Raw genomic sequence first — 19,487 nt, 5'->3', positions numbered from 1 at the left:
AGCTGCCATTTTGTATCTTGCGTTTACAGGAAACTGGAGGGCCTCCCCTCCGCCGGCCAAAACAAGGCTGGAGAGCGACGTTACACGTTTGCCCTTGCACGTTCTCGGTGGCGGACAGCGCCGCTTTTCCCCGGAGGGTGTTAGTAGCTACCGCTTTTGAAACAGGGGAAGGCGCCTTCCGTTGTGGAGACGTCTAATAGCTCAGCAGCCGTTAGGGCAGGTAGTGGGAACGGGTCAGGGGGACACTTCCCGCTTTTATTTCGCATTTACCTCAGAAGGCTGTAGGCAGAATAATTATACCGAAACTCTTGGGAGGCTATCTGTGTTTTAAAAAGCCCCCTAAAGTAAAGCCGGGGGGAGAGCCCTTATTTGATAACACCCCCCCCAGGGTCTCCGGTACCTCGATTCGTATTTATTGTTTTGGGGCTGCTGTTGCCTGTCATTCCAGTTCGTTTTTCCCATAGGAATTTTCCATTTATTTCCAGTCTTTACACCTGAAGAAATCCTGGAAAGCCCTCGATGCTTATGGCTGCAAAAGGAGAGCGAGTGCGTAGTGGAGTCTTTTCCCCTCCATTTGTTATAATTCAGCAATTCTGTTTTGCTGGTGTTGGTGCCTGCTGTTTTAGTTCTCGTAGCAGGAAAGCGGGGTATCTTTATTGTAATTATGTGCAATCCTATAGTTGTGATGTAAGGAGGCGAAAGTTTAGGTATTTGGTTTTGATGGTATATTAAGCAAATGTATTCTCAAGACTTACAATTTGCTTGGTACGCTACACCTGATAATGAATACAGTACTGGACTCGGTTGTTTCCCTTAACACAGCTTTGCCTCGAAAGCGCCGAGAAAAGGTTCTCCGGTTCACTGGTGCAATTTTGGAGCCGTACCCTTTTGGATCCTGCCTGACTGTGACTGCCACCTAATGGGCTCGTCAGGAAACTGTTCACTCAATTGGCAGTCTTAAATCTAATATAAATACTGTAGACACTTCCCCATGTGTTGAACAAATCCTCTCGTAGTCATTACAGTTGTCTTTCATAGGTGGTGATCAAAAGTACTCTATTCATTTTCTTGTAAGCTTTAGGTTACAGTACAGTAAATGATAGAATAAGTTCAGATTGACACACACAACTATTCACAATCTGACCATTGATTATTATTTTGGAAATGGTTCTCTGTCAATCATGTTCACCTGTTCTATCCTTGTTGATCCTACATCAAATGTCTTTAATAGAATAAAACACCAAGTATAAAATGGCTGGCATTTTTGCAAGTTAGATTAAAAATGCTACTAATTCTCATGATTTTTCCCTCTAGCTCACTCCTCTTAAAAAACAAAGCAAAACAAAAAACCTGCCTGATAGCCATGTTTGTTTTCAGCCATTTGGCTGAAATTTTTCATTTGGCCTTGCTGCAAATATATCTGCCAGGTTTTCATAATCCACATTTTATAATGTAAATTTAGAAGATTCCGACTCCTTGGAATAGGTATTTGAGTTTTGAATCAGTGTGATCCTAGCTTCCAACTGTGCTTTGGGCATTTTCCATTTTGGCCCTTATAAGAAATTAATTCTCCCTGATTGTCAGGGACTCAAAAGAAAGCTGTCCAATTCATGTTATTTTCTGCAGATTGAGGCTGCAATTTGAAGCAAATCCCATTGAGAACAGAGTGGCTTCTGTGTAAACATAATGAGGGTCCGGCTGATAGACATGCATCTTAGTATGAACAGAAGCTCATGCTTCTTTTGTTGTGAGTTTAGCTTTGTCATTCTTGTAGCTCCCTGTGTGCAGTAGGTCATTAGTTGGAAATTGTCTGCGACTCCCAGCAGGAAATACTGTGTGGTGGTTTTGGAGAGCTTTCATACTGTTGACATTGGCTATATTGCTGACATCAGGCAGCCAGAGGAAGGCTGGCTATTGCTAGTCTTGAAGTTCTTGTACTGATTTTATGTTAGGTAGTACTGTTTCTAAATGAAATCACATAGTTAAAACTTAATTAGTGGCTACTGCATTTATTGTGTAGCTGTATAAAGACTTCTGGGTTTCAGATGAATCAGGGAATGCCCCCCCCCCCCATTAAAATGAAGGTTTGCAATTTTATGACTGGAATGTGTTCTAACTTTAAATACCAAGTACTGTACTATTAACTGGTAAATGATATGAGAATACTCCAAGTAAGTTAAATCTATAGAAAGAGATGGATAAATTAATTAGCTATCTCCACAGTATTTTTGTGTAACATTTATATGGCTCACAAATAACTTAGAACTCAACAGTAATAGAACTTAATTATGAAGACAAAGTCCTAAGCAGTTATTCTAGTTCTAACCAAGGTTTCTTGTAAGCAACTCCCATTTGTTTCAATGAAGCCTTCAGGTAAGTATAAGTAAATAATACTGAACTCATTGAGAGTTACTTCGGAGTAAATATAATAGATGTTATTAGATTTCTTATCAACACTTTACCATAAAGTTCCAAGATATGGAAAAGATAGTGCAGATTTCAGAATCCTTTAGTCTTAGCACATACCTAACTATAAATGGGACAGGAATGCATTGATGTGGATACTGGCAGCACAACGCAGTGCATGTTTACTTGGAAGTAAGTTCCACTGCCTTAAGGGGGATTTACTCCTAGGTGAGTGTGCATAGTTCTGAGACTGTAATATTTTGCACTGATAAGAACAAGCCTTAATTATTGTGTTGGGATTTACTTGGAGTAAAAATGCACAGGATCAAAGGAAGGTGTCAGTGACTTAGATGGTGGCACTCTTTGTGATACTGAATTTTGCCTGGTGTTCTGACTCGAATGCTTCTTTCTTTCTTTCTTTCTTTCTTTCTTTCTTTCTTTCTTTCTTTCTTTTGATCCTCAGATCATGTACATAAAAGGGGACCTTTTTACGTGTCCTGGAACAGACTCCCTTGCTCACTGCATCAGTGAGGATTGTCACATGAGTGCTGGCATAGCTGCCATTTTCAAGAAGAAGTTTGGTGGTGTTCAGGAGCTCTTGAACCAGAGTAAGTAGTTAAGGAAAAATAATGCCTAATGTATAAAAAAAAGAACCTAGGTTCTTAATACAGTTGTACCTTGGAAGTCGAATGGAATCCATTCTGGAAGTCCTTTCAACCTCCAAAATGTTCGGAAACCAAAGTGCAGCTTCTGATTGGCTGTGGGAAGCCAAATCAAATGATATATTGCCTACTTTTTATGCCCTTTATGAATAAATGTGTTGAGATGTGTTTTTGTTTGTATGTATATGTACGCAAGCACACATTGGGGAGTAGGGTGTCAAACTGGGTCTTTGACCCAGGTGACAAAAAACCTAGTTTTGGCTCTGTTAAAGATGTTCTAATTTGTTTTAGAAAAGAAGACTGGAGATGTGGCTGTTCTGCAGAGAGACAATCGATATGTGTACTATCTGGTAAGAACAGGGCACATGATAAAGGTTTGGGTACATGAACTGATTTTAGCAGGGAGATATCTGTCTGTATTAGTATTTCTGCTTCTTCATTTGTCAGTGAAAGATAAAAACACCCTTATCTTAATGACCTAATCTTGCTGCAATGCAACTTCATCAACAGCTTTCACTTACATAGGCTTTTCATTAAGAGTTCAAGTGTAAACTGTTGCAGAAATTGAAGCTGCTGTTTGAGTGGTGTGTTATTTAGTAAATTTCAGAGTAGTCTGTACCATCCAGTATTCAGATGATCACAAACAATACCTTTGCTTGAAATCTTATTTGAAAATACACAGTGATTCAAGAAGTGGATGTATTCACATTTGTGTTATATCTGTCTGGAGCTAAATTGGCAACTGTGTTAAATGCAATTTAGCATGATATATTTCTTCCCTTTTAAAATGTCTCTTTATATATTTACATAGACAATTAGCTGTCTTCTCTTTTTGCTGTTATACTATGCTTCATTAAGAGGTTCCTGGCGGTGTGAAATTTGTTTGTTTATTCAGTTGAATCATATTCTCCAAAAACACTCAGGAGTTGAAATATTTGCTTCCTTGTTTGTAAATTGCATTTGTAATACGAAGTATGGCTGGATTATTCTGTCACATTCTTTCAAAACAGCTATTTACAAATAGGTATCAGCAGCAGTGGTTAAAATTTTGTAACAAAAAAAAAAAGTCTTTTCAAAATATAACTTTGCAGGAGCCTTTAAAAATAAATAAAACAAACATAAATCAGAATATTTACCTGCAGAATCTCAGTGTTTTTAACATCGCAGGGACCAGGTTTTAATGTGTGTGTGGCAGCTATAATGCCATTTACACGTCCCACTGACACTGATGCAAATTGCAAGTACTTAATTTTGAGACTGCAACCCAAAGGCCCAGATTTTAGCAAATTTTAACACGTCTCAGTTTGCTAGTCCAAGCAGCCAAATTAATGATCTAGATTCATGTGATCTATGGTAAGTATCAACAGTATTGGTTAGTATCAACAGTATTGGTTAAAAGTACCTAATAAATGAATGAGGCAACACAATCCTTTAAGTGTCTACTCAGAATTATATCCCACTGAGATCACTAGTCTCAGGTAATTTTGTACAAGATTTCAGCCTAAGACTGAAATCCTAAATAAGCTTACTAGACAGTGGGTCCTATTGAATTCAGTGCAACTTATTCTGAGAAGGCACGTGTCACATGGGATGTAAAGATGCCTAATCAAAAGTATGGCTAATCTGCACTTAACCTTGCACTTGCTTTCAGATTACAAAGAACAAATACTTTCATAAACCTACCTATGGCAATTTACAGAAGAGTCTGGAAGCTATGAAACTCCACTGCGTGGATAATGGCGTAACTTGCATTTCTATGCCCAAGTAAGCAAATTTGATACTGGAAAATTACTGCCACATATTTTGGAATATTCATATGATACATATATCTTATATAGTAAAATTTTATTATTCTTTGGAAAATTTCAAATGCTTTAAAATGTACAGTGGTACCTCAGGTTACAGACGCTTCAGGTTACAGACTCCATTAACCCAGAAATAGTACCTCAGGTTAAGAACTTTGCTTCAGGATGAGAACAGAAATTGCATGGCGGTGAGGTGGCAGAGGGAGGCCCCATTAGCTAAAGTGGTACCTCAGGTTAAGAACAGTTTCAGGTTAAGAACGGACCTCCAGAACAAATTAAGTACGTAACCAGAGGTATCACTGTATTCTATATATATTTACAGATGACATAGGTGTGAAAGAAATGACTTTTTCTACTTCATTTAAGTTTACAATCTAGAAATTATGGAGGAGAAAATGAATATATTTGAGGCCAACGGATAACACTGTGTTTTGGAGCAGATTTATGCTTTTTGAGAAAACTCTGCTCTGACTACCTCTGAGTTGATAAAAATATTGTGGAAAACAATAGCAATTGTCAGAACCAAAGCCCGTAGTATTATATAGATGATATGCTGAGAAATCTAGACATTAGTAATATTTAGATGATCCAATAATATGTCTGTTTTAGCTTGCTAACTTTCTTGCATTTGAGTACATACTCTGCTGCAGTTTTGAGGGCAACTAGTTATTGATTTTATTTTTTGTTGCATGTGTAAATGGATGTACATCTTGTTCTGATGTTTCATTCAAATCTTGATTTGGTTATTGTTCAGCGGACTTTGTGTTCTCTTTGCATGCCTGTTCCCTCCCTCTCTTTTTAGTTTATGGTGACCTCTAAACTGGGTGTAAGTACTTCCAGTTCAGATTTGGAGACATAATATGGTTTGCAGTAATCATAGTTTGCCTGATATGGATGTTATGGCATACTATCGTTACTGTAAAGCAGGAAGCAAGAGGAAGTCAAAGCATGCAGAAAGAGGAGGAAATGCAGCTGCACATAGCATAGCCCATTCATGATGTCCTGACCATGATTTCTCCATGACCTCAGAACTGGGCACCAATTCATGACTGACAGATCTGGTGTTCTCATTTTGTGATGCTATTTGTATGTGAGACTAGTAATAATTCTGACTGGCTTTGCTTGGGAGCAATTACGAGTATTTTGATTAAATGTTATGATGATTTTACAGAATAGCAGTTTTTAGCATATTTCTCAAGGGTGAATTGGCAAGAATGAATGTGTGGGAATACTTGGGCATTCTTTATCTTCCAGGATTGGGTGTGGACTTGACCGCCTGGATTGGAATAAAGTTTCAACAGTGCTTGAAGAAGTATTTGAGGATACAGATGTTAGCATTACAGTTTATTCCCTGTAATTATTAGGGCAGTTGCTCTGTTATACTGTTGTAATCTGTGTTTGTGACTGATTTGGAAGAAGATGATGGTATGATCTTGTTTCAGTTTTCTTTACTCTTCCAGACATTTCTCACCATTATTAGTGTCCAAGTATGGACAGTGTTTTGTAGAAATTTACAATTGGATCTTTCAGGGATGTTTATCTAGTCAGCAGATGAGTGTGCTTTACTCAGCAGACAAACTTACAAATTAAAAACAAACAGACATAAAGGCTTTGCATAGATGTGTTTTGGTTAGTGTAGCACTTTCTACTATACAATCCTGTGCTTCAGAATAATGTGAAAACTATGGGACCTCAGTGGTTAACTGTTGAGGGTCTTATATGCTCTGTTTAAAGTACTGTTCTGTAATTAGATTTTCCTATTCTGTGTAAATAAAATACCTTTTCCAAGAATGAGTGAACTGTTTAATTTTGAACTAGAGTTGTATCTCTTTGTGCACATACAAGGTCTGATATGTACATCTACTTCAGGGCCGGATTTAGGTTTGATGAGGCCCTAAGCTACTGAAGGTAATGGGGCCCTTTATATGTCCAGCTGTTCTTTGTCAACAACAAATTGTCGCTGTTTTTGTGTGTTGAATATATACTATATGGTAATTTATGGACCTAATAGGTATCTAAAGCCATTTGCACATAACAAAATATGAATTTTATCAAAGTAATTGTTGAACTGAAATACAATTAAGAAGAAGTTTATCTTATAGTTTGAAAATGTACACCCATGGGTTTTGTTTTTTCTTTAAATTTTTTTTGGATGGCCCAAGAGAGTTGGGCCCTAAGCTATAGTTTGTTTAGCTTATACATAAATCCAGCACCGATCTACTTCTATTGAGATTATTGGGGTATCCTGCATATGTAAGAGCTCTGTGCATATTGGCATACATGTGGAATTGTGGATCAGTTCCATTTAGTCCATTTGTTTCATAAACCAGATATTGCTGAGCAGCAAAGGAACATATCAATATTAAATAACATGATTAAGCAACTATTAAAAAATACCTCTTAGATATCTGACATGGGATTTTTCTAAGTCTTCCCAAAACCCTACTTCTGCAGCTCTTGTTCTTGCCATATATAGTCAGAGCTTCAAGGTTGCTTCTTGCAGAAAAATAAAAGCTCCTATAGCATATATTAAAATAAATGCTGTTTCCCTTAGATCTGTATGTGCAATAAATATAAGAAGATAGGTATTATCCAATTAGCATATTTCATTAAATTAACTGAATAGTGTGTCTCTGAAAGGATATACCGTATTTTTCGCCCTATAGGATGCACATTTTCCCCTCCAAAAATGAAGGGGAAATGTGTGTGCGTCCTATGGGGCGAATGCAGGCTTTCGCTGAAGCCTGAAGAGTGAGAGGGGTCGGTGCAGTCCGACCCCTATCGCTCTCCAGGCTTCAGGAAGCTCTCCGCAAGCCTTGGGAGCCCGCGGGAGTTCCCGTCGGGCTCCCTAGGCTTGCGGATATCAGCCTGCATCTCGAAGCCCGGGGCGCACTGCACAGCATGCCCCGGGCTTCAGTTCCCCGACCTGGTTTGGAGGCTGGCGGTGGGGAGAAGCGCGCTTCTTCCTGCCGCCAGCCCCACAAGCTCGGGGGACAGCGGGGAGGCACAGCGCGCTTTCCCACTGTCCCCCGACCTGGTTTGGAGGCTGGTGGCAGGGAGAAGCGTGCTTCTTCCTGCCGCCAGCCCCACAAGCTCGGGGGACAGCGGGGAGGCACAGCGCGCTTTCCCGCTGTCCCCCGACCTGGTTTGGAGGCTAGCGGGGGGGACATTGGGATGGCGGTGCTGCGCCTTCCCGCTGTTCCCCGACCTGGTTTGGGCTTCAGGCAGATATCCGCAAGGCGTGGGAGCCCGGCGGGAAGTTGCGCTGGTCTCCCAAGGCTTGCAGAGAGCTGCCTGTTCTGGGGGGGGGGGGGGGGAAATAAATTTTTTTTCTTTATTCCCCCCCCCCCCATACTAGGTGCGTCCTATGGGCCAGTGCGCCCTATGAGGCGAAAAATACAGTAGGTACCAGAAGACAGAAATTGTGCAAAAATAAAGAAACGCTCTGGGAGCAAATTTTTCATTTCCCCATATGTTTAATGTGGAGAATCTGTCACTACTGTGGTCCTTTTGTTGAAATCATCAATATCCCTTTTATGTGATCTTCACATATTTGTATCACAGAGCATTTTCAGTACAGTGATCTTGGAAGGGAACTTGTAAATCTTTATTAATTGCTTTATTAACTAAGAGGTCTATGCCAGTGGTTCCCGAACTATTTTTCTCATGGATCACGTGAAAATCTCAGAGTGTCTTGGTGAACCACTTAATATTTTTTTGCCTGTTGTAGCACACTGTGCTAGATGCAGTATGCATTTAAATCGTATTTTTACAGATACATCATGGGCCATCTGAATGAAGCTTGCAGAACACTGGTTCCACAGTTTGAGAACCCCTGGTTTATGCTATTACACATTTCTCATCATATTGTAATACATTCTGTGATCTAGCGAACCCCTTTAGGCAGATGCAAAGGTTTATGTAGGTCTACCAGAATTTTGGCACCCCTCTCTCCTATGAGCTGTTCCTTGCTTTGCTTCAGAGGTACATCAGATGTTTCCCCAAATTGGAGCTGGTATGGAAGAATGGCCATGCTGAAAAGAAGGACTCAAGCTGCCACATGTTTCTGGATTAGGACCATTGTTTTTTACCTTTGGGGCAGCAATCCTATGCCACTTTACTTGAAAGTAAATTCCATTGAATGTAATGGGATTTCCTCCTGGGTAGACATGTAAGGAAGCCGACTGTTCAAACAAGTGAATCTGCAGAGTGTATAGCAAGATTTGGGCATAATTCTAAGTTAATTCTAAGTGAATTGTCAGATAGCAAGTGGCTGAATAGCAGGACTTATGTATACTTATTTTATGCTCTCTTAAAGGAGATCTGAAATGATAAAAGAGTACCACATTTGCTAAACTTATTTAATTTGCATTATTGTTTTGGTAAGGAGCTCTTTGGTGTGGTTTGACTTCTTTGCTTAAAGTTTTCAGTGATGAAAAGCTTTGCACTGCAGATTGTTAACTTCATTCCATATCATAATGCTTTTTCCTCCCATGTGACCAGCAGCACTGCAGGTTTATATATTTCAAACAACCAAATGCCTACATGCAGCATAATAAATGTATTTTTAGTCAGCAAGGCGACATGTCAGCCAGAGACTTGTGGTGTTGTTTTTCTTTTTCAAAGCAGCTCTGGAGGACTGAAGGGGGAGTCCCAGATGTCAAAGTATATCATGTTTGTCTCTCCATAGGGTTGGCAAACTTCACACACACTGGCCCTGGGGAGAGAAAGGGAGACTTGAGTTGCTTTTCTCAAATGTACGGGGCTTTATTGCTCAAAATAACCAATGCCTCACCAGTTTGTTCTTCTTGAATAATAGACAAAATGATATAAAATAGCTCTCCTTTAGCTTGGGGTGGGGTGTTTGCCAGATGTTTTTCTTCACCCCTTGCCAAGTTCCTAGCATAAATTCCATGTGGCACATCTTGCGTTTTAGAATAAGGTTTTGTCTTAGAATGGGGTGACTAAGATTCCTGTTGACATTTTATATGGAAGCTGGTATAGGACTTTGATTGTATACTGATGAGGTTCCAGATGAGGTTTGCTGTAATGTCATGTGCCTGCTTTATTAGCATTTGTTTTCCATAATATTTTAATCTGTTTTCTTCAATGCCTGTTTTAAATAGATGGGATTCAAAGTAATGAATCTGAACTGCAGGAAAAATAATGTCTTTTGAAGTATGCCTCTAGAACTTGTTTGTTGTATATTGTGATGTATAATATAATAAGATTACCTGTTCCGACAGAGCAGCAGATACAGCCCAGGGGATGGGGCCATAGCTTATTGGTAGAGCACATGTTTTGCATGCAGCAGGTCCCAGGGCTCCTCTAGAAAACCTATTTATTGAGCATTCATTCTGATTTGATGGCACAAAGCTAACATGGAGCTTAGGCTATGTTTGTTCTCTTTTGAACATTAGTTCTGCTTTGCTTCTGGGTTGGTTATACGACTGTGAGTATTCATCCTGAACTGCTTATAGGTGTTTATATATCTTCCTGTTTCTCATTCATTCATCCAAGATTTTTCAGTGCGTTTCCAACTGCAAAAAGTGTTTTTTGTGTGGATTTGTCACATTTGGGTGACACAGTGTATTAATCCACTTTAATTGCACAAGCCTAAATTTTCAGTATGTGCTTGAATCCCTTCTGCAAAATAGTGATGGTCTGGAGGCATGCCCAGTTATAATCCCTGGCATCACTAGGTAGAGCTGGGAAAGGCTCTTATTTGAAATCTTGGAGAGCCACTGTAAGTCATTGTAGGCCAAGGTCCTCTGGCCCACCATATGTTGTTAGATTCCAGTTCCCATAATCTCTGGCTGTTGGCTATGCTGACTGGTGTTGGGAGTGCAACAACATCTGAAGAGTCACAGGTTGAGATGTTTTGAAGCCAACTTTCTGTTCAGATGCTACACTCAGGGCACCTGCAAAAACTTCTGCCATGTGGCAAGGCAGTTGGTCTTCCACCTATGCACAGGAGCTGTGTAGGGTATCTGCCATACAGAAATAGTTTTGATAGGCATCTAGACCTCTCATGGAGCTTATGAAATAGACTTCAGTATGGCTCTTCTGAAAAGGGGAAAATTAAAAAAATGTCTCCAGCTCTTTGCTTTATCTTATTAACATTGGATAGAACAAAATGTATCTTTTTCATGAGTTAGATGGTCGGAGAAACTACTCTAAAAAGGAGAAAGCTTTTTGAAATTAGTTTTCAGAATTCATTACGGTACTGTACTTACTTGAACCTCAGTGCAAAACTTCAGCAAGCTTTTCTTCATAATATAGGAAGTTCTCTTGAATGTCCTCCCAGGGTGTAAATGCCTTAGGTTCCTCACCTTCCTCCTGCTCTACAAAATTCTTCCATACATACTCAAAGTCTTGAGGCTTCATGATTCTCATTTTACAGCCAGCTGCCTTCAATTTCTTCAGAGCAGCTTGGATGTCAGGCTCTTCCCACATGAAGAGACGGCCCACTGCAATGGAGAGCTTCAGGTTCTTGTTCTTCTTCAGTGCCTTAGTTATCTGCTCAGCGCAGCCGACGCAGGGGCTAGAAGAGACATACCAGGTAACATTGTAGCGTAGGCCAGATTCACACGTAGGCAAGATGGTATTGAAGAAGGCATCTTCTGCATGGGCTGCTGCATGTTCATCCTCCAGATAGCCCCGTAAGGTTTTTGACTCCTTGCCTTGAATCTCTATGATGTAGCACAGGAAGGTCTTGTTCCGGCCTGAACTGTATTCTACATTCTTGAACTGGAACTTGAAAAAGAAGGCTGGAAGCCGTTCCCTGTATAAAAGAGTGAAAGAAAGCCTCAGTGTTACACACCTAATAACACACAACCTCCTTCATCATTAATTTCAGTTATTGGTGGTGTTAAGGTAATTTTGTAACCATGCTATTCCCTTTAAGGCCTGAGACATAGAAGAATTGGGCAATGACTAAATTTCCTGAAGATACAGTATTTAATTCCATGTTCAAGTAATTTGGAGGTTTATGGTAGAATTTGGTGAAAAAACTTTGGTATAACCACCACAAGGGAGTTGCTATTGGAATTGGGGAAAAGTTGGAGGAAATAAGTCGTCAGATGTTTCCAGCTTAGAGGGCAGGTTGTGTTTGCACCAGCTGTTTTTCAAGTAATCTGTTGCTGATATACACAAGCTAATTTTCCCTTTTGTGGTTTTAAAATGATTTGAAAGTAAGTATCTACAAACTATTAGTGAGCTATTCACTTGCCTGCTCCATTTTTCTATATTCATTTAAATCTACTGGTTATTATGATTTTTCGCTTCTTCCTTTACTTTACTAGCTCCTTTCTTGTATCCAAGATGCCTCATCTTGAATTACTCTTGGTGTAATGCACACAAGTTAGCACTTAATCCCAGTACATATTTTCTTCTCTCCCTCCACCCCATAGTGAGATTTGTACCTCTAAGAAAGAACCTTCTCTGACCTTTTTCTGCAGCAAGCTTAAGTTCAGACTCTGATTGACTCATAGATGGGTCAAGATTTGGAATCTTCCATGATAGTTGCCTTGTAGAAGCTAGTTATTCTGTTGTGTGGGATTCAGCTAGCAAGTCCCGCTAGCGGAAGCCAGCACGGGCTCCTGCTAGCACAACAGGGCTTCCTCCCCAATCTCCTCCTTCATTCCCCCTTTGAGTGTGTGAGAGAACCTCCTGAACAGCACATGGGAAGTGGAGAGGAGGATGTTCTGTCTGGCAAGCTGGAAAGCTTGCACTGACAGAACTATTGCCATAGCACTACATTGAATTTCTCCCACTGAAGTAGGAGAAGCATATCAAACCAGCTCTATGTATGTCCATTCTTCTGTGTGGGGCTTCAACATTTCACTTTGCTCTTTCAACAGAGTATTAAGTTATATGATCTAAGTAAGTGCATCCATTTATCTCTCTCAAAGTCCCATCTTGTAAAACTGGGCTTTGCTCCACTGTATTTCCTGCCAGGTGAATTCATCTTCATATTTCTGTCTATGTACCAGATGTAAGAGGCTCTTGGCCTTCAGAGGCTCAAAATGTAAATCAATCAATTTCTCTTTAAGGTGCCATTGTTTGCTTTGTTAGTTTACCACAGGAAAGACAGTACAGCATCTTTTATGGAATTGCTCAGGTTCACTGGCTTCAAAGCAAGGATAATTTAACATGCAAAATGAATGGCAATTTTTTAGGTAGCATTAGGGTATACTAGGAGTTGCAGGCTGATATGGTGGGCTTCAACTCCCATCATCTCTGATCACTACTCAAGGTGGCTGGAAGTGATTAAAGTTGTAGTCCACAATATTTGGAGAGTGCTAGATTGGCTACCACCTAGACTTTCTTGGATTTTAAGTGCCCGGTACACCCATGAAAACTGTTTGCTCATTGTGGATGCCAATATAGCTGCACTGTTTGATGTAGTGCTTATCTCTATAGTGTCTGCTATGTTCTGCCTAATTGCACATAAGTGCAGAGTGCATATTCCAGTGTGTGTGGATTCTAAACTCGGTGCTGGAAAATATCTTATACAGATCTAGCCTCAAGGCTTTGAAGCCTCTGTCCTTAGCAATCAAAAATTGTAGCAGATTGCTCGTGCCCCCTGCAGCTCTGAAACGCTTAGTTATTCATCACTGAAAGGGCAAGGGGAAAAGAAACCACACGTCCCATAAATCAGCACATACGCGCACGTCTGTGACATAGTTGCCTTTCAAGCTATCTTGTGTGCTGTTCAACTTGCCCCTAACAATAGCTGTTCTCTTCTAACCTAATAGTGATTCAGAATGCTCAAGGGACTTCTACAACACATTAAAATTCATAGTTCATTGCAGTTCTGAGGCTAGAAGGGACATAATAGCTGGCTAACTGACTTACTCCCCCAATTTGCTATGTGAGGTTAATTATTTCTTTCTTTATTGCACATTTTTGTTCATTTAAAGAGGACTGAGCATATTATATATGTGAGTGTTGGGAAATACATATATCCACGTTTTACCAGTGAAGAAAATGAGCTATATAAATCTTACTGCATTGGATGACTCCTTGAAACTAGAAACTAGACATTTGGATATTTAAAGCTCTGTTGTAAACGTAGTTAAATCCTCTCTGTGTTACCTTGTCCCCTTACAGGAGTACTTTTTAAGTTATTCCCATGCAAGGAATACTTGTGGAAAACATTGGAATTGAAATTCCAAGTTGATTTATGAGGTAGTGCTGGTGAATTTATTGTCCTTAAGATATCTCCTTAAAAAAATATCTCATTGATTTGCGGTTCTAATATTCAAATCCTGTGTATTCCTTCTACAAGATGAGTCTGGAAGCACTCTCTTAGATTATGGTGATGCGCAGCAACCCACTGTAATAGGCCCTATTATTTTGTTTATATAATTTTCTTGCTTAACTCCATTTGTGAAATTGTCTGAGAAACTAGTAATGTAAGAGCCAGTATGATGTAAGAGTGTCAGATTATGACTTGGGGAGATCTAGGTTCAAATCACTATTCAGCTGTGAAGCGCACAATTTCTTAGCTTAACCTATTTCACAGGCTTGTTGTAAGGACAAAGCTCTGTGTGTATGGAACTGATTGAACACTGTGAAGAGCCAAACAACGTGCTGCTTGCTGTCTTGAGGGACTTTGGAGCCACAGTATCAGGTATCCTCATGATCATGACAGCAGTCTGCCACTGCCAAAGAGAAGAGAGCAGGATTTGCACTTTGTGTTATTCCATCCTTTGGGCTGAAGCTATTTGTTTGATGGTTTAATTTCCATTGCAGAAGGATGCAGTGCAAATTAATGTATCTGTAGGAGTCTCATGAAATGTACATGGCAGCTTTAGGAAGAGTTAGAACACTATAGAAAGGGATAGGAGGATATTCTTAATTATAAAGATTGGTCAGATTCTCAGTGCAGGTTCCACAGCTGCTGCACCTGTTGGGGACAGCATCAAAAAAACTTGGCAAGACACTGTGAAGCTTTTCTAATCTACAAATGGCAATTGAAATGCTTGAACTGCCATGGGATAATTAAGCAGAAATGCTGGTATGTTTGGTGTTTTTAATCCCCTCATTAGCTAGATGACTGGCTTCATCAGACTGAAGCTTATAAATAAATAGGAAATTTGATCTCAGATTTCTCTTTGCAGCTGCAGGGGTTATGTTGTCTTAGAGCTCAAGATATTTAAAGAATAAAAATTCTGAAGGAAAATGCCCTGCTTGTTTGGCTGCAGATATTCAAAGCTTTGATGAGACCACTGAATTCATAGTGTATCCTCTTATATTTGGTGCATGCAGACTAAGCATGTGCTTGGGTACCATCAAAGAAGGGGCACAAAAACAGATTTTTTTTTAAATAAAGAATTTGACATATGACATATATATTTTTTTAAAAAAGGTAGACATCATGGGGAAAATCAGGCATTTATTAGACTTTCTTGCATCCACTCCACATTCTTTCCCCATTTTTCTGTTTTATTTTTTATTCCTTATCACCACCTAAACCAGGGGGCATAACAAAGATCAAAATAATGCAAGGAAATAAGATCCCATCATATGTTGCAATAAATCTATGTTTTATTTTTTATGTTTTTTGAGTACTTGATTATATTTTTTCCTTACAGACACACACATGTGGGTGGGGGGATATGGTTTAGTATCCTTATGTTGAAATACATATGGGGGCACTAATTTTTTCAGTGCATAGAGTCTCTAACGGTTTTAATCCAGCCCTGCTTGTATTGCCTAACCTTACCCATGGAAAGCAGTTAATTGAACTTAGAACTGGTTTCAAATTTCAGCTCATTATGAAGTCCTTTGATCTTAGGCAAATAATACTTTTTTACCTTCTGCTTCTCATTTGACAGAGATGAGAAGAACTTTGGAGGTACCAATTGCAGTTCATATGAATATTGTATGTCACCGGTGTATATTTTCTCTGCAAGCCTGTTTTGTTTCAAACCTATATTTAGTTCATTTTCTTTAAAAAAGTTGAAATTGAGCCTACTAAAGCCTAAAAACCAGCAACAAGAAATTCTTTGGAAAGAATGCTTAAATATTGTAATACTAAGTGGCAGTATCGCTATCTGAGCCTGTGAACACCGATGACTCTTCGAAAGACTGGGCATGCTACAAGATAGTAGTTTAAATTATACTGGCAGAATGCCTCACCTCATGCAAATGCATGATTCTACCTAGCAAAAGCATTACAATAAGTTACAAACAATGAGCATCTTCAGAACAGAATATGAAGGTTTTAGTATTCAGCTTTATAGCTTTGGATACGTGACCTTGCTCCAGTGAATTTCTATTGCTAGTGTATGAAGTCATGTATATGTGATGTTGGCACAATCCACATCCAACCTGTAGCTTCCTGAGGAATGCTGCTGTTTGATGTCTTCATTCAAACCATCTTCCATCTGTCCAGTTTGGAAATGTAAGCCACATTCCCTTGGTTAAACTGAAATCTTTACATTTTAGACAGCCATTATGCATGTGCCGGTGACAGCACACGAGCAGCTTCATGAATAGGAGTTCCAGGGTTGGGTGGGTTGCAGGCATGGGGAAGCCAAGCCGGCAGTGGGCACCAGGTGAAGACATCCCTGCCCATCTCTGGTATGTACATCAATGAGCAAGTGCAACTTGAAACACAGCAGGGCAAAGCAGCCTTGCTACATTTTAAGCTGCTAATGTGTAAATTGCCAGAGTTCCTCGTTGTTTAGTCAAGACCTACTACCTGATCCTTTTAATTGAAGATGCCAGGAATTGTAGCTAAGACATTATGGATGCAAATGCCCTCTAGACTGCCACTGAATTACACACTATCCCTTCTCTGCACTGGAGTGGGATTACTGTGCAGATCTGTTAGAACATCTTTGGTTTGGACTAGATGGAATTGTTGGTGTTCATTCTTACAAAACTGAGGTTATAGCTAGAGCTGAAATAGTGTATCCTGGTTTTTGTAGTACAGCAGCAGCAGTAGTAACAATAATAATGTCCATCTCAACAGCATTATTATTTTTAATAATCCAGTATTTGCACACAGCTATAGTGCTGTGGTGCAGTGTCATACTAGGAGTGTCAAGATCTAGATCTAAATCCCCACTTTGCCATGAAGCTTACTGTGTGTGAGCCTGAGCTAGTCATTGTAAACCTAACCTACCTCATGGAATTGATGTGAAGATAAAATGAGCAGTCATGTACACCGCCTTGAGCTCCTTTGAAGAAAGACTGTGTATAAATGTCAGAAATACAATAACACTGCCCGTTCCCAACTCCCCAGAGGTCCATGGTTCAATTGCCGTTTTAGTAAAGCTATCAGAACTATTTGCTTTGTGTCACAATCAACTGATAAACAATTGGAATAATATAATTGTAGAGTTGGAAGCAATCCTGAGGATCATCTAGTCCAAACCCCTGCAATGCAGGGGTGTGCAGCTGTCCCATACGGGGATCAAACCTGCAACCTTGGCGGTATCAGCACCAAGCTCTAACCAGCTGAGCTACCCAGGCTGAGAGACATGAGACACATATGGTAGCATGAAGCTGCTGTTGTTATTGATAAGTAAATTTATATACCATTTAATGCCAAATACGCTTCTAAGTAGTTTGCATAAAAATCAGTTGTTCAAGTATTAAAATATGTATAAGCATTCAAAATTAAAATACACAATAAAATGATATAATTGAAACATTAAAATAAAAACATCCATAACTGAAAGATCAAAGACATGCCTCTGTAAACAGTTGTGTCTTTAATATATGCACCATGATCCTTTATGGCACAATCCAGTGCATGTCTGCTCAGAAGTTAGCTCCAATGGGACTGCCAGGTAAGAGTGTAAAGTAGGATTACAGCCTTGGGCACCTAATCCCAAATAATTCAGCAATTAGTGGTGTCAAAAGTTTATATTTACAGTTTCTCTTGCTGCTATTTCTGGTAGAGACCAAGGAATGAATAACATTTAGTCCTTAAACCATAGCTCCACCCAGAAGTGGCTTAACTCCATATAATAGAATGAGATGGTAATACTCATCAAAAGAGCATAAGTTTATGAAACTTGCAACCAGGAGCCACCTAGACTCTGGATGGTAACAAAGCATTGTCTTGGGGATTAGCACCTTGCCCTATTCATCTGCATTTAGTTGGGTGGGCCTCATTCTTTTCCTCTGCAACACCAGTACAGAGCATAGCGTAAAACAGTGTTTCAAACTCAAATTGCTAGCTAAGCTATTATTACTGCAAATTCAGATCCTTGTTTTACAGTTTATGACCACTTTTGATTTGTTTTGGGAACTGACTATCGTGGCATAGAGATCATGGTAAGAGGATAAAGGTGTATAATATTGATGAATTCCTCACTACATATTGTAGTTGAAGTCTTAAGTATCACACTTATATGGTACTGTGATAAATATTATTAATGCTTAAAGACAGTGGCTCAAAAGCTTTTTCTAGATGAATCAATCTCTATGATTAAAGATTTTCTGATTGCATTATATGCCTGCTGTATTGTATAAAAACCCGTTAGATCTCTCAGATGACTTAGCGTTCACCTCTGCTATTGGTCTTTTTAAACAATTTGATTTTATCTGCCTAGATACGAGCCAAAAATTGCAGCTATAACTCTCCGTTTCAGAGTTGGAATAGATGCAAAGTCCCTCTAATCCTACTCAGAAAGTTTCCTCTTTTTTCATTTTAATGAGGCTGCATATGTGGAAAAGGTTAACCAAATGCATGACATTCTTGCTGGCTCGTGGGAGGGCACACAGCCAGCAACCTTTTGCAATATGATTAAGCCCACAGGTGAGCATTTCCCCCACTGAGGGACAATAACAGTTTCAGTGCCATAAATGATAATCGTAAAATAAATACTTGCTGTGAGTTCATCCTGCTTGAATAACATTTAAATCTCTGTATTAGAAGCTTAGAAATAATATGGGTTCAGAGCAGTAAAACCTTGAACCTGGGGCAGACCCCTTTTTAAAAAAACAAAACCCTGCAAACATTGCGGCAGCCAACTTCTGCAAAAATATTTTTGTCTTCTGTGTTTTTTGCTGCCGTTGAGTATGGGATAAAACAGACCTCTTACCCTGTTACAATTTCGAAGGGTGGCAGTTCCTCCAGCTCCTGTGGCTTTTCGGCCTCCTCTGCATTCTCTGCGTTTTCTGCGTTCTCTGCATTTTCAGCCTTTTCGCCATTCTGGGAGGCTTGCGGCTGCTCCTGCTTCTCAGCCATCCTGTTGCAGTGGATGTCTAAAGGCTACAGCGGGGCCAAGAGCTGTGCTTAGGCTTCAGATGCAGAAATGTGACAGGAGGTGGTGGTGGGGAGAGCTGGAAGTTCCAGCCCTAGACACAGTTGTCAGGAGCTATATATGGAATGGCAGCAACGACAGGGTTGGGTGCAGGCTAGGATGACTCCAGCACTCTCGGATGTCACCTCTTCACTTTCACTCTGGCTGTGGCCTCTCCCTTGCCTCTCTTTTATATTTTAAGTATGAAGTGACGAGTTCAGTGTGGGCGGATGATGGATGGAAAATCCTGAATGCAGAAGTAACCTATTTATCCACAGCCATGACGGAAAACTGGCTTCAAGCAAGGCTGGTCACTGACCAGTGTTCCTGGACAGTACGCCCTC

General features: G+C 39.9%; 2 protein-coding genes across 14 annotated transcripts in view; one reads left to right on the top strand and one right to left on the bottom strand.

Annotated features, from left to right (window-relative positions):
* The window catches only part of OARD1 (O-acyl-ADP-ribose deacylase 1), a gene marked incomplete at its 5' end in the record, with an annotated part of 46,133 nt that overhangs the window by 290 nt on the left and 26,356 nt on the right, over nucleotides 1-19,487 (top strand). For 5 of the 13 annotated variants that reach the window (XR_014527561.1, XM_083509321.1, XM_083509320.1 and 2 more), the window contains 4 exons: nucleotides 5-546; nucleotides 2,870-3,014; nucleotides 3,360-3,418; nucleotides 4,720-4,832. Coding sequence is in view for 12 of the 13 variants with exons in the window: in XM_083509321.1 (XP_083365447.1) it covers nucleotides 520-546; nucleotides 2,870-3,014; nucleotides 3,360-3,418; nucleotides 4,720-4,832 (344 nt within the window). Of the gene's footprint in view, nucleotides 1-4; nucleotides 547-1,626; nucleotides 1,748-2,869; nucleotides 3,015-3,359; nucleotides 3,419-4,719; nucleotides 4,833-6,127; nucleotides 6,665-19,487 lie in introns of those variants that run through there. The other 8 variants (XM_083509322.1, XM_083509329.1, XM_083509328.1 and 5 more) reach the window with 6 other exon arrangements.
* On the bottom strand, nucleotides 8,330-19,317 carry APOBEC2 (apolipoprotein B mRNA editing enzyme catalytic subunit 2). Its single transcript, XM_083510014.1, has 3 exons — nucleotides 18,943-19,317; nucleotides 11,110-11,657; nucleotides 8,330-9,590 (listed from the first exon to the last, which is right to left on the bottom strand). Exons 1-2 carry the CDS (start codon nucleotides 19,086-19,088, stop codon nucleotides 11,117-11,119), a joined length of 687 nt encoding a protein of 228 aa, XP_083366140.1. The 5' UTR covers nucleotides 19,089-19,317; the 3' UTR covers nucleotides 8,330-9,590; nucleotides 11,110-11,116.

This window comes from Podarcis liolepis (assembly GCF_965112155.1).
Source record: "Podarcis liolepis genome assembly, chromosome: 6".
Taxonomy (NCBI): Eukaryota; Metazoa; Chordata; class Lepidosauria; order Squamata; family Lacertidae; genus Podarcis; species Podarcis liolepis.
The sequence above is the reverse complement of the archived record's forward strand: the minus strand, read 5'-3'. Positions and strand labels throughout refer to the sequence as shown.

Bases quoted from the DNA above. Each gene is read 5' to 3' on its own strand.
- APOBEC2 (XM_083510014.1), bottom strand. From the start codon at position 19,088: ATGGCTGAGAAGCAGGAGCAGCCGCAAGCCTCCCAGAATGGCGAAAAG. The intron at 11,658-18,942 runs GTAAGAGGTCTG...TCTTTTATACAG, and splicing joins CCCTTCGAAATTGTAACAGG to GGAACGGCTTCCAGCCTTCT.